The 25,220-nt window shown below is 48.3% G+C and overlaps 1 protein-coding gene across 29 annotated transcripts in view; it reads left to right on the forward strand.

Annotated features, from left to right (window-relative positions):
- CEP164 (centrosomal protein 164) overlaps window positions 1–25,220 on the forward strand; it is a 109,406-nt gene that overhangs the window by 43,551 nt on the left and 40,635 nt on the right. For 26 of the 29 annotated variants that reach the window (XR_006276621.1, XR_006276622.1, XR_006276620.1 and 23 more), the window contains 15 exons: window positions 4,781–4,993; window positions 10,181–10,312; window positions 11,391–11,607; window positions 13,767–13,844; window positions 14,086–14,217; window positions 14,565–14,687; window positions 15,394–15,537; window positions 15,744–15,827; window positions 16,939–17,007; window positions 18,693–18,871; window positions 19,689–19,815; window positions 21,024–21,091; window positions 21,588–21,795; window positions 22,984–23,091; window positions 24,279–24,393. Coding sequence is in view for 25 of the 29 variants with exons in the window: in XM_038380600.2 (XP_038236528.1) it covers window positions 4,781–4,993; window positions 10,181–10,312; window positions 11,391–11,607; window positions 13,767–13,844; window positions 14,086–14,217; window positions 14,565–14,687; window positions 15,394–15,537; window positions 15,744–15,827; window positions 16,939–17,007; window positions 18,693–18,871; window positions 19,689–19,815; window positions 21,024–21,091; window positions 21,588–21,795; window positions 22,984–23,091; window positions 24,279–24,393 (1,997 nt within the window). In the remaining 4 variants the exon portion in view is untranslated. The remainder of the gene's footprint in view (window positions 1–4,780; window positions 4,994–10,180; window positions 10,313–11,390; window positions 11,608–13,766; window positions 13,845–14,085; window positions 14,218–14,564; window positions 14,688–15,393; window positions 15,538–15,743; window positions 15,828–16,938; window positions 17,008–18,692; window positions 18,872–19,688; window positions 19,816–21,023; window positions 21,092–21,587; window positions 21,796–22,983; window positions 23,092–24,278; window positions 24,394–25,220) is intronic. The other 3 variants (XR_006276623.1, XM_043500840.1, XM_043500841.1) reach the window with 1 other exon arrangement.

Raw genomic sequence — 25,220 nt, forward strand, 5'->3', positions numbered from 1 at the left:
ATGCATTTAACTGCCATCTGTGAACAGTGGACTGCATCTTGGCTTGTGTTATCTGGTGAGATCAGAGCCCCAGCTGATAAAACTAGAGTCCCCAATAAAGGCCAGTGGCTTATCACTTACTAAATTGGTGACCTTTGCAATCCTGCAGTCCTACCACAGCAACAGATCTTGGTGGAAACAATCTTGCAGATTTTTGTGCCTGTACTGAAAAAAACACCAGGTGTAACTGGGCAGAACTGGTGGTGCCCTCACAGGTACATGCAACTTCGAGACAATCTGTGATCACTGGTAGGGAAGTGTGAGGGTGTCTCAGTGCAGTGTCCAGGAAAATACCTGCCTTGAAAAACAGGGAACAGTTTGTGTAAATGCTTTTTAAAAAAAAGAAAATGGAGGTGGGGAATGGGGGAAATAATGACCAGGAGCTTGGAGTGCTGTCCAGCTCAGGACAATGAGCACCACCTGTTTTCTTTGGGCGTTGTTGCATGTAGTGTTGACATGGGCAATGCATTGGGAGGTACCACGGTGGTATGAGGAGTGCATGATTTATCTATAGACCCAAGGGCCCGCCCCATGCTGCTCGATTTCTCTGTAGTGGCTGCACCCTTTTTCCGGAGGTACGGACATCGCTGAATTCCCTGTTCCCCAGCAGCCTCTGCCTCAGTTCAGCGGTGTCGGAGCGTGCCAAGGCCTGCAGCTTTCGATCTCACCACCTGGGAAGCAGAATTTTATTTTTTACCTAGACCAGTGCAGTTTTTTTTCCCCCTTGAGCCTCTTTCAGGCCTCATAACTTTGCTGCCCTTTGAAAAAGCTGAATTAAAAACACATTGGTTTCTGTTGAATTTTTGGAGACCCTATCGCTTTCTATTACTGGAGGCCAGCAAGCTTCCAGCACATTTATATTACTGATTCAGAAAAATACTGGCCCATAGGTAGCGTGTTTGTTTGAGCCAGACACTGGTTGGTTTGCTTTAGCTGGGGAAGGGGTGAAGCTGGGTACGTAAAATAACCAGTCCCCAATCCCGCAGTGCTCCCATGGCAGGCAATGGGAGTGCATGCAGGCTGCAGAATCAGGTGACTAGACAAATGAAGAGAAGGCAGAGCTCTCTCTGAAAATCGAGGTGCAGTGGAAAGAGTGCCATTTTTGTGCATGGTACTTGTGTATTTAAAGAACTCCGGCTTTGATCTGGTAAGCTCAAGGGGCGTTATTATTGAGTTACATTTTCTTTTTAAACTCTTGACTCTTTTTCTGTTTTCCTTCCCCCCCCCCTTTCTTTTTCTGCCCCCATGATTGCTGTTCACCAGAATATTTGTGGGGAAGCCTCAGCTTTTCCCTGTTATAAGTAAACTTCCTTCTGACTCATGCCACGCTCATCTTCCTTTAACTCTAAACATGAGCCCACTTCATGGGCTGTGAGCTCATTTATGGAAAAGAGGGAGAGCCAGACTTTCCAAAGACATTGGCTGCTGGGTTCTTTCGAACACGTGGCCACACAAGCATGTGTTGTCATAACATGTGGCCTTTCTGCATTAGCTCAGTGGGAAGGTGCTGCTACTGGAACTGGTGGAAGCTCACGTCACCCAGACACCAGTGCTCCCCCAGCTTGAAGAGGCGAAAGAGAAACTCTTGTCCCTTGCCTTCTTCTGCACAAGCTTGAGGACCAGGGGGTCCTTGTGAAGATCAGCAAATTCAGGCGGTGGCTGGATGAGAAGGGGAGAGCCCCTTGCCTCTATTTCCCCCAATGTAGGTAGTCACATCAGAAGCCCCACAGCTGTGGGAGGATGGTGCAGGGAGAAAAGCAGTCACTTAGGTATCTTTCGTATCCAGAGGCTGATCTTTACCCCTTCCATCAATGAGGCTGTGCTGTATGTCAGTTCGAGAAGCTGAGGCATGAAGAGGGGAAGCTGCTTTCCTAGGTCACTCAGCATGGAGCAGCAAAGCCAAGACTAGAACCCCACTCTCCTGAGCCCCAGTCGTGTTTGGTTTAATGGTTTCTTTAGAGACATTGCTGTGCCCAGTGATATTGCTGCTTCCCAAGCAAGAAAGCTGCCTTTGGTCACAATCCAGGCCGAGCTGAGAAAGGGTATGCAGGAGCTTTTCCATCCCTCTCTCTGTGTAAGGGTTGTCTCAATGCATTCTCATTCCGTTTGAGTGAAGAAGCCTGAGTTTCCCCAAGCTTCCTCTGAGGTCCTCACCTTGAGTGTCCTCCCAGGGTTATAGATAAATTACTGACTAGTTCATTACCTGTACCAGGGACTTTGCTGCCCAAGCAAACCAGATTAGATCTCGGGGCATGGCAGAGATCAGGAAGAACATTGAGGTGTTTCCCCTACCCTTGTCTGAATTAGTCTGGCACTTTGGTTAATCACCTTCTGCCTGTAACTGTTCTCTGTAGCACTAGTGCAGCCCGGTCAAACCTCCTGCTTGTTTTCTAATGTACCCTGTGACCTGAGGCCTCCTCCCATGGTGTCACCTGGCCAGTGAGAGGGCTGGCGTTGCATCGTGAACTGGCAAGGAACCCACTGTGTGCTTTGTGGTTGGGGGATCAGGGGTCTTTTTGCAGAACCCTAATGGCTGGAGCAGCTCACTGGCTAGAGCTGCTCACTGGCTAGAGCTAACTTTGCCAACCTCATGTATAGGTTACCGAACTGGAGGGGCAAGGTTTTGCATTCATGGGCTTTTCTCTTTGTTCTTGTTTTCTTGTGACCCCCTGTCACAAGGTGGCCCATTTAGATGAAGGTCCAGCTGCCCTGTGCCAGCTCAGATGCTCTCAGTTTAGCCAATTTAAAGGGCAAGGCAGCACCTGGGGCAAAAAAGGATCAGGGTGAATCAGAGAGGGAGGAGGTCCTCGAAGAGAGTTGTAGGAGGTTCCTAGAGGAAAGCTGAAGGCAGGAGAGGGGTTTGCCAGTTGGCCTCCCCAAGGCTGAGACAAGGGCTGGAACGCTGGTGGTGAAGGCAGGAAAAAAAGCAGAGGGCCTGCTCACTTCTAAGCCAAAGAGTTGCAGCTGAGGGCTGGAGAGGGCTGATGGCAGGTGAGCAGTGGAGCGGCTAACCCACTGACACCTCCACACTGGAGAGCTGGATCCAGGGGACCAGTGAGGGGGCCAAGGGGAGCGATGGGCGCTACCTGGTGCGGATGATCTCTCAGCAGAGAGGCTGAGGGGTTCCCATTGGGAAGAGTGCATTGCAGTCCAGCTGTCCTGGCAGAAGGACAGGAGAGGATCGAAGAAGAAGCTGGGTGTGGTGGAAGATGGTAGAGTGCAGTAAGTCCTAAGTCAATGGACTAGCTATTGTGGGACTTTAAGGACTACTTGCACTGGAGGTGACAAACGGTCTGCCTTTTGGGGCGTTTGTTACGGACTGTTTGCACAATGTTTTAGAAATAAACTGGCGCCCAGGAGGGGTATTTCTGAGGCAAGAGAGTTGTGTGGCATTACTGGGGACTGTGAAGGAGGGACGCTGAGGCAGGCATGCCTGTTTGGTTGTGGCCTGCCACAGGAGGGCACCTGGGGCCGCCTTATGAAGCCATGTGTTCCACCTGGAGTTCTGCTTACTTACTCCCTGCTGCCTGATCCAACTGTGAGGCTTATCCACTGCTCTGTTTCCTGCTTACGCTAGAGGTATTCTGTGTGTCTATTTTTCATGACAGAATAATTGTTCCCCAGAGGTTACTCGGTTATCCTGCCCATTCAGCCGAGACCTTTCTGGCCTATATGGAAACAAAAGGCAGCTGCCAAATCCTGCTCCTCTACATGAGGCATTCTCCGAGCCCTGGCCAAATGGGCCCGTAGAACATACGTTGTCATACTATAGTCACTGCATGAAACTGCAGCTTAGAGCCTTTGGCCTTTCAGAGTGAGCCCATTGTTCTCCAGGCCGGGCTGAGACTCTGCCTCTTCCCTTGTCACTACTTACTGTCTGTTTGCCAGTAGTGCCTGGAAGCTCCAGTTGCGGCTGCATGGTCACCAGGCACTTTCCTCCTGGCCTGACTCTCGTGCACTGAAGTCCTGGCACATCTTGCAAGCGAAGTGGTGATGGGCCAGTACAGAACAGGAGTAGGCGACAAGCAAGGAATACCTAGATGCTACAGGAGGAGGGGTCCTTCCCTGCCTCAGTATTGGATTCAGTCAGTGGTACTTGTGGACTCTTGCTGGAAGGGCTGTCTTTGGAAGGAAATATAAAACTCATGCCCTGGCTGCATGTCCTTTATACTTGTTGAGGGCTCTTTTTGTAAGCGTTGCGGTATTAACCCTGGTGCGCTGCTGGTTAAATTCCAACTTGGTAATGACATGCTGCCTCCCTGAATTCCCCCTGCCGTCCCAACTGGATACAGGGCAAGTGGTGTAATCGCAAACAGAGAGTTGGGTGGGAGCTTGATGTGAGAATGGCTCAGTTCTCCAGTTGTGCTGAGAGGAACACCAAGAGGATAAGTTGTATGGTGAAGCACATTCCATCTCTTCTCCCGCCTCAGTACTTGCACCCACCTATACCACTCTTCTTCATCCCTTGTCCTGCAGAGCTGGTCAGCAGCAGCTGTGCTCCAGCAGCAGCTGTGCTCCAGTCCACTGGCTACATACCAGTGGTGGTGGCAGGGATTTCTGGGTATCCCCTCTCTACCTCACCAAGGTGTGTTGAGGGGTGCTTAGCTGGCATTTGTACATGGCTTTGAGATCCTTGCAGTGTAGGTGGAGTGGTACTGTTCTCATTGCATTAGCCAGTTCTCTGTAACCTGTTTTCAAGACAGCTTTTTTTTTTTTTTTTTTTTTTTTTTTTTCCTGGCAGACAACTTGGGGAGGAAGTCAAGCAAGTGGTGTCCTTGAACTGGCGTTCTGCAGAATCCCTGGAGGAAATAGCCAAGGAGCAGGAGCTGGAGCAAGAAAAAATGCGTTTACTGCATGCAAAGGAGGAGAAGTTTCAGCAATTTCAGGAGGAGTTGAGGCAAGAGGAGGAGGAAGAAGCTCAAGTGCTTCATCAGCAGAAAGAAAAGTCCCTCCGGTAATTTCCTTTGATACTCTAACTCATCCCCCACACACCTCCAAAACCTTCCCCTGCTGTGACTCATTGCTGGAGGCCCCACGCTTGTGCTGTACCACAGTCTGCCATCCCTGTGATCTTGAGGTATCTGCAAACGACTATGTGTCCTGTGCAAGAGACTGGTGCCACTTTGCCAGTGTCTTGGGCACAGGGGGACTGGACTGGGATTTTTGGGTGGAGACGAGTGAGGGACTCGTTTTGCCTCCTCAGTCTTTGTGCTGTGCATGACAGTCTGTGCATCTCACGACCAGTAGCGTTCCGCCATAAACACTGCTTATGGACATGATGTAAATCCTTGAAGTGTATGTGCAGCGTGTGCATCTGTGTCTGGATAAAGCTCTTGGTCTTTCCAGCGTAGAGCAGGGAGCCTTTTCCTCCTAGTTCAGCAGGAAGAGCTGTGATCCGATACAAATGCAGCTTTCAGCATATGCACCTGTCTCTCAGGTTGTAAACCTGGGTAAAGTATCCTTCTCTGTGCTCAACGCTTTACAGCACGGCAGATGTTCAAGCCTAGGCTAAGTGACGGTGATAGAATTGGAAATTGGAGCCTCAGGGCACATGGGGTTACTCCAGGAGTGCCACATGCTGATCTCCCAGGTAGTTCAGAACAAGGCTTTTAGGAGTGGGGAATGAGGCCCGCTAAATGTCAAAGCCCGGTGAGGCTGCCTGGGCTTGAAGGTTACCCAGGGAGCTGAGCCTTGTCGGAAGCTTCAGGTTCTCTGCTTAAAACTTTCAGTGGCGCTTCTGTACTCGGTCGGTTGTGCCTGTGCTGGTTCTGTTAAACGTGCTCCTCGCAGGGTGCGAGCAGGCCAAGTAGCATCTTCATGGGCAGTGCTGTGGGGAATCCGAGAAATGTCAGTCTGGAGGCACCTCAAGAGACCGTTGGTGAAGTCCCCTGCTCTGAGGCAGGACCAAGTGAATCTTCTAGACCCTCCCCGACGGGTGTTTGTCCAACCTGTTCTTAAAAACCTCCAGTGACGGGGATTCCACAACCTGCCTTGGAGCCTATTCCAGAGCTTAACTCCCCTTAGAGTTAGACGGCTTTTCCCAATATCGAATCTATATCTCCCTGGCTGCAGATTAACCGACTACTTCTTGCCCTGCCCTCGGTGGACATGGAGAACCACTGATCCCTGCCCTCTTTAGAGCAGCCCTTAGTGTATCTGAAGACTGTTCCCAGGTCCCCCTCAGTCGTCTGTGCGCAAGACTAAACATGCCCCGTTTTTTTTTACCTTTCCTCGTAGATCAGATTTTCTAAACCTTTTATCATGTTTGTTGCTCTCCTCGGACTCTCTCCATATTACTCACTTCTTTCTTAAAGCGCAGTGCCGAGAACTGGACACGGCAATCCAGCTGAGGCCTCGCCAGTGCCTAGTCGAGGGGCAGTCACCTCCTCTGTTTCGTGTGACATTCCCTATTAACACACCTGAGAACATTAGCCTGTTTGGTAACTTATGACGCTTTCTCAGGGTGCCCAGGACTGTGAGTTACCCTGTTATCCCTCCCCCTTCCCCCCCCGCCCCAACTTGGTGAGGCAGGCTGTCTTGTGGCCATTCCCTGATGCTGACAGCCCTTCAGTCACTTAAGCACTCTCCTCTGGGCTCTGCCAGCCCTTGGTGTGCTCCAGTCACTGAACTCCCCAGAATCATCCCCCCCGTAGTGTCTAGCCCTGTCCCAGTAATGAGCAGGTTCGCTGTTCCTAAGGGAACTGTACACACACAACGGATTCGGCAGAGTATCTGCTCCTATGTAACAGCACAGCACTGTACTCTACTTATAGTGAAAACAAATAAGGTTATTAACAAAGATTAAGATTTAAGAGATAGCGAACAAAGACAATAAGAACAGCAAGTTCCTTTTAAAACAAAAGGTACAACACGTTTCTTAGCATCTACACGTCGGCTAAAATCCTCGTCTAAAGCAATTTCTCACCTATTGCAACCTCCTAGTGTCACTAGCCATCATGGCCAGGATCCAACTTTCCCAAATGCAGAAAGTGCTGTGCTGTTCTCCTCAGTGATGGATAACAAAATGTCGCCTTTGTCTTCCTCTTGTACCTCCAAAGTTCATTGTCTTTGTACCCCAGAGAGAGAACAACCCCTGGGGTTTGGTCTCTGGTGTTTTGCCCATCCCTCCGTTTACTCCATATGTAGATTTGGCCTACCATGTTTAATTTACATTTGTCTGAGACTCATCTTATCGCCTATCTGAAAGAAACCTGTTTGTGAGCTCTGCCTTAATCCAAAATGTTTGCAGCCCTGCCCTGCTTGCCATAGTCCACAAACTTTAAGTGTACTCTCTCTGCCATTATCCAAATCATTTATGAAGATACTGAATAGAAATGGACCCAGGACAGATTCCTATGGAACTCCATTCAGTATGCCTTTCCAGCTTGACTGTGAACCATTGATGACTAGTCTGAGAGCAATTTTCTAGGCAGTTGTGCACCCACCTTACAGTGGGTTTGTCTAGGCCAGTGGTTCTCAACCAGGGGTCTGGGGCCCCCAGGGGGCCTCAAGCAGGTTTCAGGGGAGCCTCCAAGCAGGGCTAGCATTAGACTCGCTGAGGTCCAGGGCAGAACACCGAACCCCCACTGCATGGGGCTGAAGCCCAGGTCCTTGAATCCCGTCAGCCGTGGCTGAAGCCTGAGTAATGTAGCTTCATGGGGCTCATGTCTCAAGGAGCCCCAGGCAATTGCCCTGATTGCGACCCCCTAACGCTGGCCCTGGCTTTTATATGCCGAAAACTAGTTATTGTGGCACACGTGGGCATGGAGTTGTTATAGCATGTTGGTGAGGCCCTCAGAAAGAGGTTGAGAACCCTGGTCTAGGCTATTTCTCTAGTTTGTTTATGAGAAGATCATGTGAGACAGTATGAGAAACTTTACTGAAGTCAAGATATATGACGTACTGCTTCTCCCATATCCACAGGCTTGTTACCATGTCAAAGAAGACTATTAGGTTGGTTTCGCATGATTTATTCTTGACAAATCCATGCTGACTGTTACTTATCACCTCATTTTCTTCTAAGTGCTGACAAATAGAAAGTTTTTGATTATTTGCTCAATTATCTTTCTGGGTACAGAAGTTAAGCTGACTGGCCCATGATTCCCCGGTTTGTCCTTATTCCCCTTTTTATAGATGTCCAGTCCTCCAGCATCTTTCCTGTCCTCCACGAGTTCTCAAAGATAATTGCTAATGGCTCAGAGATCTCTTTGCCAGTTCCTGAAGTATTCTAGGTTGTATTTCATCAGGCCCAGCTGATTTGAAGACATCTAATTTGTCTAAGTAATTCTCAATTTGTTCCTTTCCTATTTTAGTCTCAGGACCTATCCTTTTTACTCTGATATTCACTGTGTTATCTGACCACTGCTAACTTTTTGGGTGAAAGCTGAAACAAAAATGTAATTTAACACTTTGGTCATTGCTGCGTTCTCTGTTTTTGTCTTTCCCCCTCATTTAGTGATGGGCCTACCCTGTTCCTGGTCTTCCTTTTCTTCCCAGCATTGTAAAATGCTTTCTTGTTACCCTTTATATTCCTAGCTGTTTTAATCTCATTTTGTGCCTTGGCCTTTCTTATCTTGTCCCTAAATGCTAGTGGTGTTTTGTTTTATATTCAGAATTTGCAATTTGACCTATTTTCCACTTTGTGTATGACTCCTCCTTTTTTTGAATTGCAAGTCCTTGATGATCTCCTGGTTTAGTCAGGGTGGTTTCTTACCATACTTCCTATTTTTTCCTTTGCATTGGTACAGTTTGTTCTTGTGCCCTTAATAATGGCTCTCTTAAAAAAAAACTGCCAACTCTCCTGAACTCTTCTTTTTTTTTTTCCCCCCTTAGACTTGCTTCCAGTGGGATCTTACCTACCAATTCTCTGCACTTCAAGAAGGCAGACTTTATCAAATTCATAGTATTTATTCTGCTGTTTTCCCGCCTACCATTCCTTGGAAGCATGAACTACATTGTTTCGTGATCAGTTTCACTCAAGCTGCCTTCCACCGTCACATTCACAACTAGTTCCTCCTTGTTTGTCAGAACCACATCCAGAACAGCCTCTCCTCTGATCACTTCCTCCACCTCTTGTTGATTTCAGATCAAGTCTCCAATTTGCCAGCGTCATTTTGGAATTCTAATCCTGCCCTCGAAAGTGCTTGAAACGCCCTCCCAGCTTGGTGTCATCCGTAAATTTTATAAGTGTACTCTCCCCTCCATTATTCAAGTCATTAGTGAAAATAGTGATTAGTGAACCCAGAACTGACCCCTGTGGAACCCCACTAGATACACCCTCCCAGCTGGACAGTGAACCAGAGGTAACTACTCTTGGAGTACAGTCTTTCAGCCAGTCTTGCACCTGCCCAATAGTAATTTCACCTAGACCACGTTTCCCTAGTTTGCTTATGAGAATATCACATGGGACTGTGTCAAAAGCCATACCAAAATCAAAATATCACATCATCTGCTTCCCCCTCCTTCCCCTCTGACCCTTCTCCACCATCCACTAAGTTAGTAACCCTGTCAAAAAGGGAAAGTAGGTTGGTCTAGCATGATTAGTTCTTGACAAATCCATGCTGGCTATTCCTTGAAACCCTATTATCCTCTCGGTGCTCATAAATTGATTGTTTAATAATTTGTTGTTGGAGGAATGGAAGATGGAGCACCCAGAGGAGATGGGGAGAGAAGCCAAGGAACAAGACAAGGGATTTGTAGTAGAAGGGGTGCCTAGAAGCAGCATAAAAAGAGTTTGTTGTGAGAACACACAGCCCAAATTGCTGCTAATGGATCCAGCCAGCCATCTGGGGACATCTTTTCATTTTCAGCTTTCACAGCACTATGTGACTTTATTGAAAAAAGAACTCGGTTGCAGTAATTTCCTGTTGGAATCCAGGGACACACTACCCCACCCCTGGGCCTTAGATTCTTTAGGTTATTTTGAAAGAGTGCTGCAGAACTTTGAACCTCCCAGGTTCTTTTGTGCTCAGGAGCCAAATTTTAATGCATAAGGACAACAAATGGGACTTGAATTCTTGGGATATCTTCAGATAGGCTGATAACACCTACAGGAACCAGCATCTGATCTATGGGTTTCAGAGGGAAGCTGGTTAAGGTTGTTAAAACCTCTGAATCTCTTTTCCTGCTGCTAATCATGCAGGTCTCTTAAAGAGGAGCTGGCGAAAGCTTCTGAGGAGGAAGAGCTGCGGATGAGAGAGGAAGAAGTCGAGAAGCTCTCAAAGCTACGAGCCCAGATCAGCTCAGAGACTGAGACAGAAAAGGAGAAAATAAGGTGAAAAATTCAGTGCAAGCTGTGTAAAGCTATGGGTGTGAGCCTTCCCTTTGCTCCCTGTAAATAGAAACCCAGCCCGCTATCAGGCAGCAGAGTGGCCAGACTTACAAATGTGCAGTTACTGTAGATGATGCCCCAGCTAACTAGATGGTTTAATCTCAGTATTGACAGGGTTCCCTTATAGTAAGTATTGGGGAATACTCATAACACTGCAAACATTGAGGTAAATGTATCTGTTTATGTGTGGCAAAACTGGCCAGCTTTCTTGGTGCCCCTTGTACTTTCTAAAGCAGAAGAGGTCAGTGGGTATGGAAATGAGCAATAGCAACATCATATAGGAGGATGTCTTTGTAATGTGTATCTTCTGATTCCTTTTGGATGGCTCAGCCTGTCCAAGTGTGTCTACATAGCCAAAAAAATAAAACAAAACAAAAAGGTCGTGTGACAGAGGGTCTCGGCGCCCGGGCTGCAGCCCAACCTTGAATGTCTACAGTGCTCTTTTCAGCCTCACAGCATGGCCCGACTCAGTTTACCTTGACTCTGAGACTCACTGCTGTTGCTTTATCCCCTCCCTCCCTCAGAGACATCTCTTTTGATGACCTGGGGGCTGTGAATGAGCCCCCCCCCCCCACACAAGTGAGTTGCACTGTCCCTTGTGATTAGGATGCTTGAGGAGATGGTTGGATTGAGTAGACCTCTTCTCTAGCTCTTTGAGGGGCATCAAGACTAATGAGAGTTGGAGGAGACAGGCAAGGGCAGGAACTGAAAAAACATGAGCATAATTTTCATCTCTACTCTTTATATACACACACCCACACCCACACACCCCTCCCTGTATTAAATGTAGACTACAAATAGTCTAATAGCTGCCTGCCTAACTATCCATTTCCAAGGCATACATTCTAGGTAACACTTTACTTGACTCATGTTTGAGAACCCGAGTTTGCTTTTGTTCATGTCTTTAGGCTTGCAATTTGCACTTGTACCATGTATTCCTATTGCAAGCTTGGTTGCTAAATGAAATGCAGTATTGCAATATGACTGTCCTACTTACCTGTGTCATCTTACCACTTATCAGGGCTGAGCAAGAGGCTGCATTGCAAAAGCTGAGAGAGGAATGGGAGTCCCTTCAGAAGGTGGAGAGGGAGAGCTTGGAGGAGAGGAAGAACCATGTTTTGGAGAAGCTGAAGGTGGAAGTAGAGGAAGTGCAGCAGAGAGAAGCAACGGAGCTGGAACAGGAGAAGGAACGAGTCCTGAATGAGTTAAAGGAGAGATTAGAAAGAGAAAGAAAAGAGGTGAAACTCGCATTTTTACCAGGCAGAGTCAAAACTGAGAAGGCTTGTGATTGTACTGCCAACCCTATGAGATCAAATAGCACCTGCATGAGCATTGGGCAATAGTTTTCTATAAATGCTGATACCTCAAAGTGCTGCGGAACATAATAGAGATGCTTCAAATCGTTTCCTACCAAATGCATGGTCCTTGGGGCAGATGCCCAGTTGATGAACCACCTTATAATCTCAAAGACTCTCTGGTTTCAAGAACTATTGTTGTTTGTGTTTGGTAAAAGGTGCATGTTGGTTTGGGCAGAAATCCTTGCCTGCAGCTGGGCCAGGTGAAGACTGACTGTACCTGTGAGAGCTGTGTGAGTAGCTGCAGGGTGTAGGCTGGGGGAGAGCAATTGGTTAGGGGTGTCGGGAATCTCTCATGCATTATGTGATGCACCAAGCATGCTTGTGGGCTCTGAGCACTTGGAAATTGGAAATAGTGGGGTAACGCTTAGCCTGCATAACTGCACAAGCTGAGTAATGGTGAGACGTCTCTGACTGGAACAGTCTTGAAAGAAGTGGGTGGAAACTCCCTTGATGTTGAAAAATCAGCATGGAGAATACGTTGCGGTATTGGAAGGACTAGGCCTGACCTAGTCAGTCTCTTCCCATCTCTGATAGCTTTGATTCTAAATAACAGATCTCTGCTTTCAAGTGTATCGTTGTAGTGAGGATTTTGACACAGTCCCATATGACATCCTCATAAACAAACAAGGGAAATGTGGTCTGTGTGAAATTACTAGAAGGTGGATGCACAACTAGTTTAAAGATTGTACTCAAAGAGTAGTTACCAATGGTTTGCTGTCAAACTGGGGACAAACATCTGGCCAGGCCCTGGAGGGCTCTGTCCTGGGTCTGCTACTCGTCAATATTTTCGTGAATGACTTGGATAATAGAGTGGAGAAAATGCTTGTAAAATCTGAGGCTGACATGAAGCTGGGAGTGGCTGCTAGTGCTTGGGAGGATAGGGTTAGAATGCAAAATGACCATGACAAATTGGGGAATTGCTCCGAGTTCAGTAGACAAGTACAAAGTATTACACCTTGGAAATAAAAATCAAATGCCCATCGACAAAATGGCCAGGCGGTAGCACTGCTGAAAAGGATTTGGAGGTTATAATGAATCACAGACTGAATACGTGTCAACAAGGGGATGCAGTAGTCAAAAAGGCTAATTTCATTTTAGGATGTAGTAACAGGAGTGTTGAAGGTAAGACACGGGAGCTGCGAGTCCTAGTCAGGAGTTCTGTTTACATGGGCAAATGGATTCAGATGAAATGAGCCCTCACCTGGCCAAAGCAAGCCATTTTCCCCAGATCTGGATATGCCCTCCCTCTATCTGTCCCCCAGAAGGCTCAGGCAGCCCTTGAAATTAAGGGTGCTATTGTGACAGGCTCTTTATTAGGTCTGCCTGTGCTCATTAACAGCCTTGATGGGAGCTGATAGAGGGCAGCTCTAGAGGAAGCCAAAGGGGGGGAGCAGGAAAGGGCTAGTGGAAGTGGTGGCAGAGAGCTAGAAGGCCCAGGCAGGGCAGAAGACTGGGAAGCTGTAGCTAGCTTGAGGAAGCATCTGCAGGGAGCAGCACCGGCTCCTGCACATAGTAAAGGGACGGTTTGAATGATAACTCAGCTCTGGGAAGGAAGGCTAGGAACTCCTGTCTCAAGGAGAGAGAACTGTTTGGAATTCTGAAACCAGTAGCCAGATGGGTGAAGCTGGTGTGCAGTATTAATCTGTGTAAGGCCTAAATAAATTGGACCCCAGAAAGGGGAGTATTTTAATTATGACTGGAGTGTTATGGTGAGTTATCGAGGAACGCCGTGTGAGAAGGGAAACTCGGGCCACCAGAGGGATGGTGGAAACTCTGTTACCATCCGCATAGGGTTTGTTTTTTTTAAAAAGAGAACTAGTCCCTTGTAGCCAATGCGCCATTCCAATAGTATGTCTCATTGGTGGCAGTAAATTCAGGACACTCCAGATACCTTGAGTGCAGCTCAGATTGGAAAGGGTATGAGCGTTGTGCTTTCTCAAAGGTTATGTATAAATTGCTGATTGAAACAGGGCATTTGTACATCACCTTCACATGAAATGGGTTTTTTCAAGCAGGACTTTGTGTTGACTCTCCTGCAGGCTGCAGAAGTGCTAGAGAAGCAGTTTGCAGCTGAGCTCCAGGAGCTAAAATCTACAGCAGAAGAGAAACACCAAAAGGTAAAAGCCAGTGTTGCTAAAACTTGTAATAAATCTGTAATAATTCTTCACTTAATAGCTTCCCTAAATGTCATTGGTGCAGTTTCTTCCACCCCCAAAAGGTGATTCTTATCTGGATCAGCACTTGGGCATGCTCAGTCAGGGAGAGGCGAGCCTGAGTACATGGATTTTTGCCATGCTGTATACAGTGGGGTGGCCATATCTGAAGGCCAAAATGACTCCCTGGTTTCTTTTGTGGCAGGTTGTTTCCAGCCTCCGGAAGCAAATAGCAGAAGCCCAGAGGAGTGAGGAGGCCCAGCTGCACGAGGAACTGGAGAAAGCAGAGCAAAAAGTGCAGCAAAAAACATACCGAGTAGCAGAGTTTGAGCGAGAGGTGATTATTTTTGTGCAACAGCCTTGGAGATAGATTCCCCTCTCTTGCCCCTCCCCCACATATGCATGCTTAGCCCTGGTTGTGAGAGCTTGGTTTAAAGTCTCCCTTTAGGTGGAGAGGTATGCCATAGATCAGGTAAGTTCCATACCACCTGCAGACTGAGTTTCTTACCTCTATGCTTACCCCTGCTCCACCAGCCAGACAATGAGTGCACCTGGGCTGCCCTAATCTCAGCGCTGAGATGCTTCAGTGTTGCTGGAGCAGCAGTGCATGTTGGGAGTTGCTGCTTTGGGGGGGAATTGTGCCTTACCGTGATGTAATGTGGTCTGCCTCTGTGACCACTGCAGCTTAGTGAACTCATGAAAGAGAAACGCCAGGAAGTGGAGAGAGACCATGACCGGAAAATGGAGAGGATGAAAGAGGAGCATCAGGAAGTCCTGGCGAGGATTCAGGATCAGTATGAGGAGGAGGTAATGCTGCTGAGAGCCACAGTCAGCCTGTAGATGTCCTTAGCGATTGGCTTATTGTCCCAGAAATAGTTACCAGGAGCCCCATAGTGACAGTCCAGATCTGCCCCTCGTACAGCAAGTTTATGGGTTGGAACCATGCCAGGTAGTAGATGGCCAAGCCAGTCTTTTTCCATCGAGCAGCAGTATCACAACCTGGAATGTGTCTAGGGCCAAGGCTCTGAAGGAAAGTGTCCCGGATGACCTGCCAGAATGGATGTGCCTCCTTTGTGTGTACTCCTGACTTGGGCATGCACATGTGGATTTTTGCACAAGAAACAAGTGCACAGTTCTTTGCAGATGCATCTGTTGTGCCTCCATCAGAAAACTTGGCCTTGAATATCTGTATGCCTCCAGTTTCGGATTACAGAATCACTAGTGGCACGTGTAGAACTGTGTGCTCCCTAGGCCCCAGGCAATGAAAAAGTGATTTCCTCGTTCTCTGACCTGTTTCTCTCAATGTTGCCTTGCCTGTAAGAGATTGTGGTCCGATCCAATTAGTCAGTCTGCTTCCCAGACTGTTTGGTGGTGGGTTGCTTGCCCACAGGGTGGGGGAGACGGTGTGTGCATGTCCGTGGGGGTGGTGGGGGAGAGAGCACATATGCATGTGATGTTGCTATAGACCTCTACACCTTTGCTTGCTCTTCTTTCTTGGTTTTGCATCTGGGAGGAGAGAAAGCAAAGAGCCAAGAAGCTCGAGGTGCTGAAAGGGGAGCTGGAGCGCCTGAGACAGCTCCATGATGGGGAGCTGCGGGCTTTGCAGAAGAAGCTGGATGAGCAGCTCAGTGACTTGCGGCAGAGCCACAAGGCGAAGGTGAGTGGTAACTTCCATTTCTACCATAGCTACTGTCAGCTCTGCTTGGAATAGACCATAGTCTCTGGCTCCATGAGTATGTGCACTGCTCTCAGGAGACCAGCGTGTCACAAGGTCCGGTTTTCAGAGATCGTTGCTGTTCTATCTTGTGGTGAAGTTTTGGCTCAGCAAACCCCTCATGTCAGGCTCCTTCTCGTTCTGCACAGGAACGAAAAGTCCAGGAGTTGGAAATGGAACTCGAAATGCGAGCAAAAGATGCCAAGGCCAGATGTGCTTATCTGAATCACCAGGTGAGTCAGTCCTACAGGGCATTTTGAAAGTTTCCTAACTGGCACTTCTCATCTCCCCCTATTTCTTGTGGAGGGGACTGGTCAGTGTGCCTAACTGCACCCATTAAAGTCACAGGAAGAACTGGGAGGCAGAACTGGGCCAGTGCTGAATGCCCCTGGAAATCCCAGCCTCCATGTATCGTGCCCCTCATTATCAGAGCCAGTGCCTTGGGCTTTCTGCCTTGCTTTGGGGGAATACTTTTGTAGGGTAAGGGGCCACGCAAAGCGTGGTGTCATGGAAGTATGTCATTCTCAGGGTCACTTTTGATTTCGGACCGTGTCCTATTCCCCACCTGTACTGCAGGGCAAAACTAACAAGCAATTTCTGGCTTTTGGAAAGCAAAATGGGCTCTCTTCAGTATGAGAGAGAGAGAGAGAGAGAGAGAGAGAGAGAGAGAGAAGGCCTTCCCATTGAGCTGGCAGAAATCTCTGGCTATGTATCCTTGGCTGGCAAAAACCTGAAGCCCTGGATTGTTATAAAGGCTATAGATACCTCTGCTTCTATTATCTCTTGATTTGATAAACAGTATTTGAGAGAGGATGCTTATGAAAGGAAGGGAAGGGAACTGAGCAGTGCTGGAGGTGGAAAGCTGTGTAGCTGCAGGACAGTAAGATGCTACGCTATGGGGAATTCTTCCATGTCCGTGTAGCTGAGCAGGGCAGTCTGCTCTTCCCACAAGCAACAGCAGGTTTCAGGCTCCATGCTTGCTGAAGCCCTGGGAAAATGGAGCACTGGGACGTTCTGAAGGGCTTGCATTGATTAGCCAGCCCTGCTCTCAGTGCCATGGAACGTAGTTGGTGTCGTGGGGCCAAGCACACAAAGGAGGGAGCTACCCAAACAGCCCTGTTAATTTCACATTCAAAATACTGGGGAAAGGCCAAAATGAATGGGGAGAGATCAGTGAAAGAGTGGAAACACTGCTGAAGTATTTCCCAGTGGCCTTGAAAGCTGGGGTTGTGTCATGCCTAGACTTGACCCCAAGACCAACAGTGTTCTAGAGTCAACTTTCTTCTGTGCCTTGTGTCATGATGCTCCAGCATTCACTGGCTTGCTCTTCACTTCTCTATACAGGAAGAGGCCATGAGAAAGAAAAGGCAGCAGCTTCTGGATGAAGAGAAACAAACTGAGCTGCAGAGAAATGTACGTAAGCTCCAGCTCTCAGGTGGAGCTGCTGCCCCATCATTCGTTGTATGTGTGAAACACTAGAGCAGATCAGCACAGTGGCTTTAAAAACACAAGCTCAGAAATAACTCTTGAGTCCTAGATCTGAACACCCCCCTTACAGTTCTGCTTCAGAGAGGAACGCTGTATTGTTGGCAGACTGATTAGCTGGGAGTGCATTTCATCATGGTGCAAAGGGAGAGGTTACTGCACACGGCTCTGCTTTATGGAGAACAGGGTTTGCTTGTCTGGACCCACGTGCTCCTTGCCAGGAACGAGGAGGCTAACTAATGCGTCTGTTGCTTTTTAATCTCACTGGGTTGAGAAAACTCTAGCCTCTGAGCGCTCTGTTAATTTTAGAATGTCCCATGGGTGGGTTGGTGGGACAAGGCTGAGAGGTTGGCTGATGGCACCATGCAGTGTGAGGGGCTAGCTTGAACTGGGGCTAGAAATCTCCAAAGCCAAGCTGAGGAACTGCCCGTGGATTAGCTTGGACGCTCCTGGGAAGCACGTTGACTCCCTTTCTCTGCACGTTCCCAGAAAGGGCTGGGCATGTCCTACTGTCTGCCTGCCTTTGCCTGCTGCTGATGGGCATTCCACATGTTATGCAGGGGTGATGGTGCTGCAACTCCAGTGTGGGCTTTGAGGTTATTGCAGGTGTATTGGCAGGAGTTAAGCAAAATCAAGTGGTTGTGCACCACGGAAATGGCTCCTGGAGTTACACCGTAACCTAATTGTCTGCTATGCTGTGAAGGGCATGCACAGCAGGGAGGGAGACAGGTGCTTAGAGTGGGCAGAGGGACATGGACAAGGAGTAATGGGGTAGATCTGAACAAAAGTAAATGCATGAGGTATTGAGGAAAGCTTCCGAACATTGAGATTTAGCAGACTGCTGCTTCCTCCTGGTAGCGCTGGGAGCACTGCACTGCAGGGGACAATCCTTTGCTGACCCCCGAGGAGGAGGAGGACTAGATGGGACATGGTTGAGCTCTTCCTTCTCTAGTGCTATAGTTTACCCATGGGGGAGCAGACACCAGTCAGGCCATCTTTTGGGAGGATGCGTTAAGCATATGGCACAAGATGGGATGGGCATTGTAGGCAGATGAGGACAAGGCCTCCATGGAAGGAAACCAACGGGTCGGTGTCAGTGTGAGCTGTTCAGGCTCCTCCCCATCCTGTGTTCTAAAGTGGAGAACAGAGTCTGTGCTTGTGTCAATTACTTGGGCTTTGCCTCTCCTCTCCTCCTGCAACGCCAGGAGATGGCTGCAGTGCATTGGGAGTGTGGGCATGACAGCTGCAGGAACCCTGGCTGCTGAGCTTCAGTCTGAACTACTGCAGTCAGGTTCGTAATTTCCCCCAAGTCCTCCATCTTGCTGCCAACAGCATCCAAGTGTTGTATGTACTAGGCATAATCCAGGTCTGGAACCAGATTTCCCAGCAAGCTCATGGCTGTTCAGATCTGGAGATTCCAGGTCGGGGCCATTTCTGGGTATGTAAAAGCAGGGACAAAGACCACTCAAAAACACAGGTTTGGAGAATGTGTTGTGCACACTTAACTTCCATTGCCCTGAAAGCTCTGTGTGCAGCACTCACATCTCTTGCGTGTTGTGTGCTTATATTTTGGTGCTGGGGGAATGAGAGAGTGATTTTAATTTCACTTCCAGGAAGCTGCTTCAGCTGCTCAGCTCCGCCTAGAGGCGTCTAGGAAAGAGCACGCTGACCTTGTGGAATCCATCCGCCAGTTGCGCAGGACTCTGGAGGAGCTTCAAGACCAGAAAGCTGAGCTGGAGTCCCAGGTGGATCTGTTGCAGACCCGAAGCCAAAGGCTGCAGAAACGGATCAAGTGGGTGTCCTAGAGACGGTCTCTGCTGCTCGTATTTACGCACCCACCCCCACCCTCTGCCGCTGACCTTCTTAAATGTTGGTGCTTCAGATTCGTGCCAGATTTATGAGGGGCGGTGTCGCTAGATGTTAAAGCAGGGTGCTGGGGGATAGAATTCCTGCTTTCTTTTCCTAGGGCTGCCATGACTCGCTGTGCAAGTTTGGCTTAAGTCACTTAACCTCTGTGGGCCTTAGGTTCACCCTCTGAAGCATGTATCTAGCATTCATCTTCCTCAAAGCTGGCTTCTGAGGAAATGTTTGTAAATGCTTTGAGACCCTTGGGTGACTGACAGACACTAGAAAAGACCTTTCTGAGACCTCTGGGTGGCATGCTTCCTTGTTCCTGTTTTTAAGGGTGTACATTGGCATAAACCAACTATTGTCCCAAGTAGCCAGTGGTCTTTGTTACATTAAAATATTAGTGTAGACATGATATTTACTTTGTTGGACACAAACTCAGTAGTTTGTCCAGCAACACTTCTCAGCCTGTAGCTGTAGGACCCTGTGTTTAAATAGCAGTCGGCAGTCTCCTGGCTACCCAGCCTTACACCCAGGCGCTCTTCCTAATGGCCTGGACTGCAGAGCATGAAGTCCCTGGTATTTTCCCTTTGGGAGATTGTGAGCAGGAGCCAGTTTGAGGGGTTCAAGGAGATTTGTTTCCTGCAGAGTGTTGTGAATTCTTGTGGGTAGCATGGCTCTGTGTCCCTGTCTGTTCTGTATGTTGATGGCATGTTCTCCCCACCTCCCCCTCCACCGCACATTGTGGACATCTGTGACAGTGAACTAGAGGCTGCAGTCAAGAGCAAACAGGAGACCCTGAAGGAGCTGGTGGCCGAAGACAGCATGGCATCTCCCAGAAGGGAAGCTGAGCTCCACATTGAGGACCTGAGAGACACGCTTCAAGCCGTGAGTAAAAGCCAGTGCATTTGAGCTCCCCATGGAGATTGGTATGTGTGTGTTTGTGCCTTTCAAAGGCTCCCAAATTAGAGAGACTGTGCACATAACTCCCTTAGATACCTTTGAAAATCCTGACTAGGTTCTTTGCTGCCTGTTCCGGCTCATAGATGCAGAGATGGGTGGTTATTGTTGCAGGTGGGAAGGGTTATTTGTTTGATTAAATTAACGGAAGCAAAGTCTAGTGACAGAGGACACAGAACAGCAGCCAGGAGCCTGGGATCCTATTTCTGGCTCTGCCTAAGATCAGTTCCATCCCGGCAGGCAGCTCACTTCTCCGTCATTTTAATGATTGTTTGTACAGCGCTTTGGGTTCCTGAATGGGAGAAGCCCCCCCGCCGTGCACAGTGTTGTTAGTCTGTATGTTCATTTCTCTGGTGCTTTCGTCATCCCATTTCTATACCCCAGGGAATGTAAACCTAGAGCGCCTCCCAAAGGTCACCTGTTCCACTAGATCCTTGGCATTTCCGAAGTGACTACTGCTGGTCCTAGGCTCCCCTGAGCTCTTGGGTGCTATCGGTGTCTGCTCTAAGGTGCTCATATTGAGCACGCAGTAACAATAGCTGCTTCTCTGATTCCCATAGCTGCGTGTGTTTCAACAGGCAGAGGATTCCCTGAGTCTTTTCAGCAGGGCAGTGAGATTCCCGGGACTGGATTTCTTGTTTCTCATTTTGATGTGGACAAGGGCTTTAGTGTATCACTTGTGTCACTTCAAAGCAGTAAAGTGTAGCATAGAAATGCCCCCTTCCAGAGCTTTATGGTTCCATTCCCTCCCCTAGCCCCCAAAGGAACAGATCTAAACTCCTAATTTACTCCTCTTTGCTGACATTATTTGCTGGGGTTTTGTCCTTCAAAATAGAAAAGGAATGTGTTGCTCTGGTTTTTGTTATCTTTGTTGTGCATTGGCTGGGGAGGTTTGGGGTGCTCTTATTCAAAAGTGGACTGGGGAACTTGGGGAAGAAAGCAGCTCTTGGGCGGGGCAGGAGATCTCTTTAAAAAACAAAGTGTTCCCATAGAGAAACACTCCTCTACACTGGGCTATTCCTAGGGCAGTTTCCATGCAGCTGTCATTCACGCTCTATACTCTTGTTCTCCTGGGCTTATGAGGTTCTTCCTTCATTCGCATATTAATTGATTTTGAAATGTTTTAAACCCTCTAGCACTCCTCCAGAGAGCCTGCTTCCTTAACCTCGCACAGCAATGAGGATAGTGACTTCCAACTTGATAAGTAAGCATCAGCTCACAGGCCATTTTGAAAAGTGCTGTCCGTGCGGTAGTATGTAAATGTAACACATTGAAGTGATGCTGTCTAAGGAGAAGGTATTGTCAGAGGTGCAGTATGGAATGCACAGCCCAAGAGAACAAGGCTGAGTGCAGTGCTGCCCTCTGCCACAGAGCGTCATGACTTGATGGGTTATAGCACCTGGAATAGTGCAGCCGTCAGTGGATGAGTCAAAATTGCGGATCGTGGCTGGTATGCAAGGCTGTTGCAGCTACAGAAAGGGGCTGGCATGCTTCTTGACTGCATCTCTGAGGCCTATGTTGTGCAGGAGAAGCAACCCTGTTAACTCTGAGGGGTTTTATCATACTTACCTGGTTTATTCAAGTTGGGTAGAAAACCAGCCTCCAAAATCACTGGGAAATTCCTGATGTCAGATAGCAGCACTGACACATTTCCAGGATAATGGGCTTTAAAAGCTCTCTCCCTCGATTCCTTCCGGCAGTGTCAGACACTACATTTCTGCAGAAGGAGTCTCCATAAAGAACGCCAAGGAGTTCCTGGTGCGTCAGACTCGCTCCATGAGGAAAAGACACATTGCACTGAAAGCTGCAAAGCAGCAGTGGCGTCACAACATGCAGCAGGCACAGGACGCGGTGCAGGATCCGGATAGTTCTCAGCTCCTGGAGGAGATGCGCCGGAACTTGGAGGAGGTGAGTTGGCACCCCTGTGTTCTGAGACTCGGGTGGCATTGTGGTTCTGGCCCAGGAGTGGGAGCCCAGGGACAAAGCGTGTTCTTGTCTCTGCTATCAACTTCCTGTGTGCCGTTGGCCAAGCCACTGAGCCTCAGGTTTTTGAGAGTGGCCCCTGAGTTTGTGAGCCCAACTTCAGACCGGCAGGACCTGACTTTTCTCAGAGATGTCGAGCACCCACAACTGCACTTGACGCTGGAGGTGCTCGTCCTCCTGGAAATTGGCCTCTGTGTGTCTCAAGATGGGCACCCAGAGTCACCATTCAGCTATGCACATCATCTTCCTCATCTGTGTGACAGGGATTAAAAATCTCCCCTACCTCTCACGGTGGCCGTAGAGATTTAATTCATTAAAGTTTGTAAAGCCCTTTGAGCCTCTGCTAGAATATGCAATGTGGTACTTTTATCACCTGGTAAGCTAGCTTGATAAAAACCTAACTCCGTTTCATCCTAATGAAATACGTGAATTTGGACCTTCTGTAAAATGACAGATCCTCCAGAGTGTTGCCACATCACAGAATCTTCTGCAAATTGGAAGGGATGAGCAACTCATGGTAATTCTAGTGCCTGCAATTCTGTAGCTGTGGTTTTGCAATTATTTTACACTTCTTTGCGGATAGATCCTAGGGCATTTGCTAAATGAGCTCATGCTCAGATTGTAGACAGGGATCATGCCACGGCCTCTGGCACGATCCTTGCAGGCTGCTTCGTAGTGCTCAGCATCCCTCCCTAACATTTGGAACAGGAAGTGAAGAAGAATCCTCTCTCCAGTGTGACTGAAAGTTAGGGCCTGCAGGATGTAATTACTCAGACTGTAATTTGGTCAGGATACCCGGGGGTTAGCACCTCAACTGTTATCCACACGCTGCTGTGGGATTTCCAATGAGAACAAGTGGCTGGCTGAAAACGTAGAACCAAAGCAGTTGGCCTTGTGGAAAGGGCAGGTTGGGAGCTGTAACTTCCTTTTGTCGAGAAGCATAAGAGTTTCCCCGCACCCTTCTCTCCTGTGCTGTTAGGGGTTTGGGCTGTGTTGTGACTCCAGGAACACCATCTTCTGGGTTGGGTTAAAATTATTTAAATGATTAAAAAATCCAAATCAGATCACTCTGATTAAATTCTCCTCCCTGGCTGGGTGGTTGCTCCGCGGCAGGAATCAGAGCAGCTGGACAAGATGAAGTCGGCCATGCGGAAAGGACAGGTGCTGCTGAAGAAGAAGGAAGAGAAGCTGAGCCAACTGGAGTCTTCGCTGCTGGAAGAGGTAACTGCCAGCATCTCAATCACTTGGCAGTAACCAGCCACACACCCACAGAGCAGCATCCAGAGAAAGCCAGATTCGCTCCCTGATGAGAGGACTTCATAGGGATTTCAGTTCCAGTGAGGGACGTTTAGTTGAAGGCTGAGGGTTGGTGGCTGGAGCTGGATTGCTTTGTGAGCTGGCTGGTATCCGTTGCCTGTGTGTGAGCACAGTGGGGAGAGGAGGCTGGTTACAGGTCTGCAAGGAACTACAAACCAAACGGGAAAGAATCTACATGATTCACTAGCTGTGTAGCAAAGAGGGGCTGGGGGATGGAGGGCTTCTCTGACGTGAGCAGCTTGCCAGGAAGGCTTCTGTTTTTAGTTAAGAAGCTGAGTGGAAAAAGCACAGTTGTTAGAGCAGAATGAATGATTCTTTCTTCAGAATTAGTCCATGAGGCTAGAAGCGAGTCAGTGCCGGCTCTGATGTACTAAAAAATAGAAAAATCCCATTTTTGTGCTGGTTTAAACAGAGGTTATATTAACTGTCTACATGGGTGAGATTACAGATACTGTACGTTCCCTTGGCTTGCATGGTACCTGCTCACCATTTAATTGTGTGACCACGGGGTTTCTGCGGTAAGTAAGCAGGAAAAATACTTGGTTATTGGTGTCCTCGGAAGCCGAGGACACATTGGCTAGTGAGTACTGTTAGCCAGTAGGCCATCCTAGATGCTAAGGGAGGTGTCTGGGAGCCAGTGCTCCTGGACAATGTTCTCAGCTCTGTCAGTGAGTTCTATAGGCCCAGGATCAGTGGGAGATTGAAGAGCATAACATCTTTGAAAGTCAAGCTCTTAATGGAGAGACCTCCCTGCCTACTCACCTCGTTCTGGGCCTTATGATTTCTGACTCCAGGGAGTCACTGCAGAAATTGTAATGTTCAGTCCCCAACACAACCCACCCCCTCCACAGACTGAGCCGTCTCCCTTTGCAACACTCCCAGCCTTAACTGACCCAGGAGCAGGGAACCCCATTTGTTCTGCTATCTTCACGTTTCATAATGCTCTAATGTGCAGCCTGTGAGAGCCGTTATGGGATATCTAGCTTGGAGTCACAGAAGCTTTAGACCTGGTTTAGTTTCCCAAGGGACAGAAGCGTGTAGGAGATCGTATTTTATTTTCCTCTACTGTAAATATTTCCTTCTCTTGGCAGCTTTCTGATGAAGATACGCTGAAGGGTGCTGCATGTAAAAAGGTGGTAACCTTTGACCTTAGTGATTCAGAAGACACAAACAGCCTGAGCAGCACAGATGTACCTCGGCACAAACGTAAGGGTTCAGTGTCTCTTGTAGCAGAGCTTGCCCTGGGCCGCATTTCAGAGCTTTGTGCATTGTACCCAATATTTGACATTCTGCATCTCCACACCCCTCCCACTGTATGTTCCTGGTCCCTGCCTTGTCTTGTTTTCGCTTGTGCTCATTAAACTCTAAAGCATGTAGGACAGGTGTGCTGTTTATGCCAGCACTCGAGGCACAATATTTTATACCAAGAATTGTTCCCTGCCTGTAGCACTGTGTGTATGTGGATTATGAATGTGGCTTAAAAAACATGGTTTTCACTATGGTGCCAGAAACCTTCAGCCCTCCCCAGCGATGCTAGAGCCAGGCCTATTGCCCTACTTCTTGGTGTCCGCCAGTCCAGTTTGGTGGACTGGGTTTCCTTCCTCTCCCTGTCTCCTTGGCAAGAGAGGCTGTTGCAATTCCTTGTGCCTTGCTCCTGTTGGGATTGTTCTTTACTGTCCCGTGATTAGAGCGGTGTGTGTGAATAGCGGAGCGCTCAGTAAATGGGTAATCATGCAGGAAGACTGTGCTTTTTCTAGAGATGCTGGCCAGGCTGATGGCTACAACTTCACCCTCCATTTAAAAAAAATAAAAATTGAACTATCTGTAAGAATCCAAGAAGTTTTAGGACCTTCTCCCTCCGTAGAATGAAGGTTCTCATATTGATAAAATCCCCACAGTCCTGCCTCTAACCTTCCCAAGCGCCAGGTTTCTTTGTGATGTGCACCTGTGGAGTGCAATCTGTCCGCTCTGTCTCCCTGCTCAGTTTGTGAACAATTTGATTATTGAAACGTATCAGGCTCCCGCTGTTCCAG

This window comes from Dermochelys coriacea, chromosome 22 (assembly GCF_009764565.3).
Source record: "Dermochelys coriacea isolate rDerCor1 chromosome 22, rDerCor1.pri.v4, whole genome shotgun sequence".
Taxonomy (NCBI): domain Eukaryota; kingdom Metazoa; phylum Chordata; order Testudines; family Dermochelyidae; genus Dermochelys; species Dermochelys coriacea.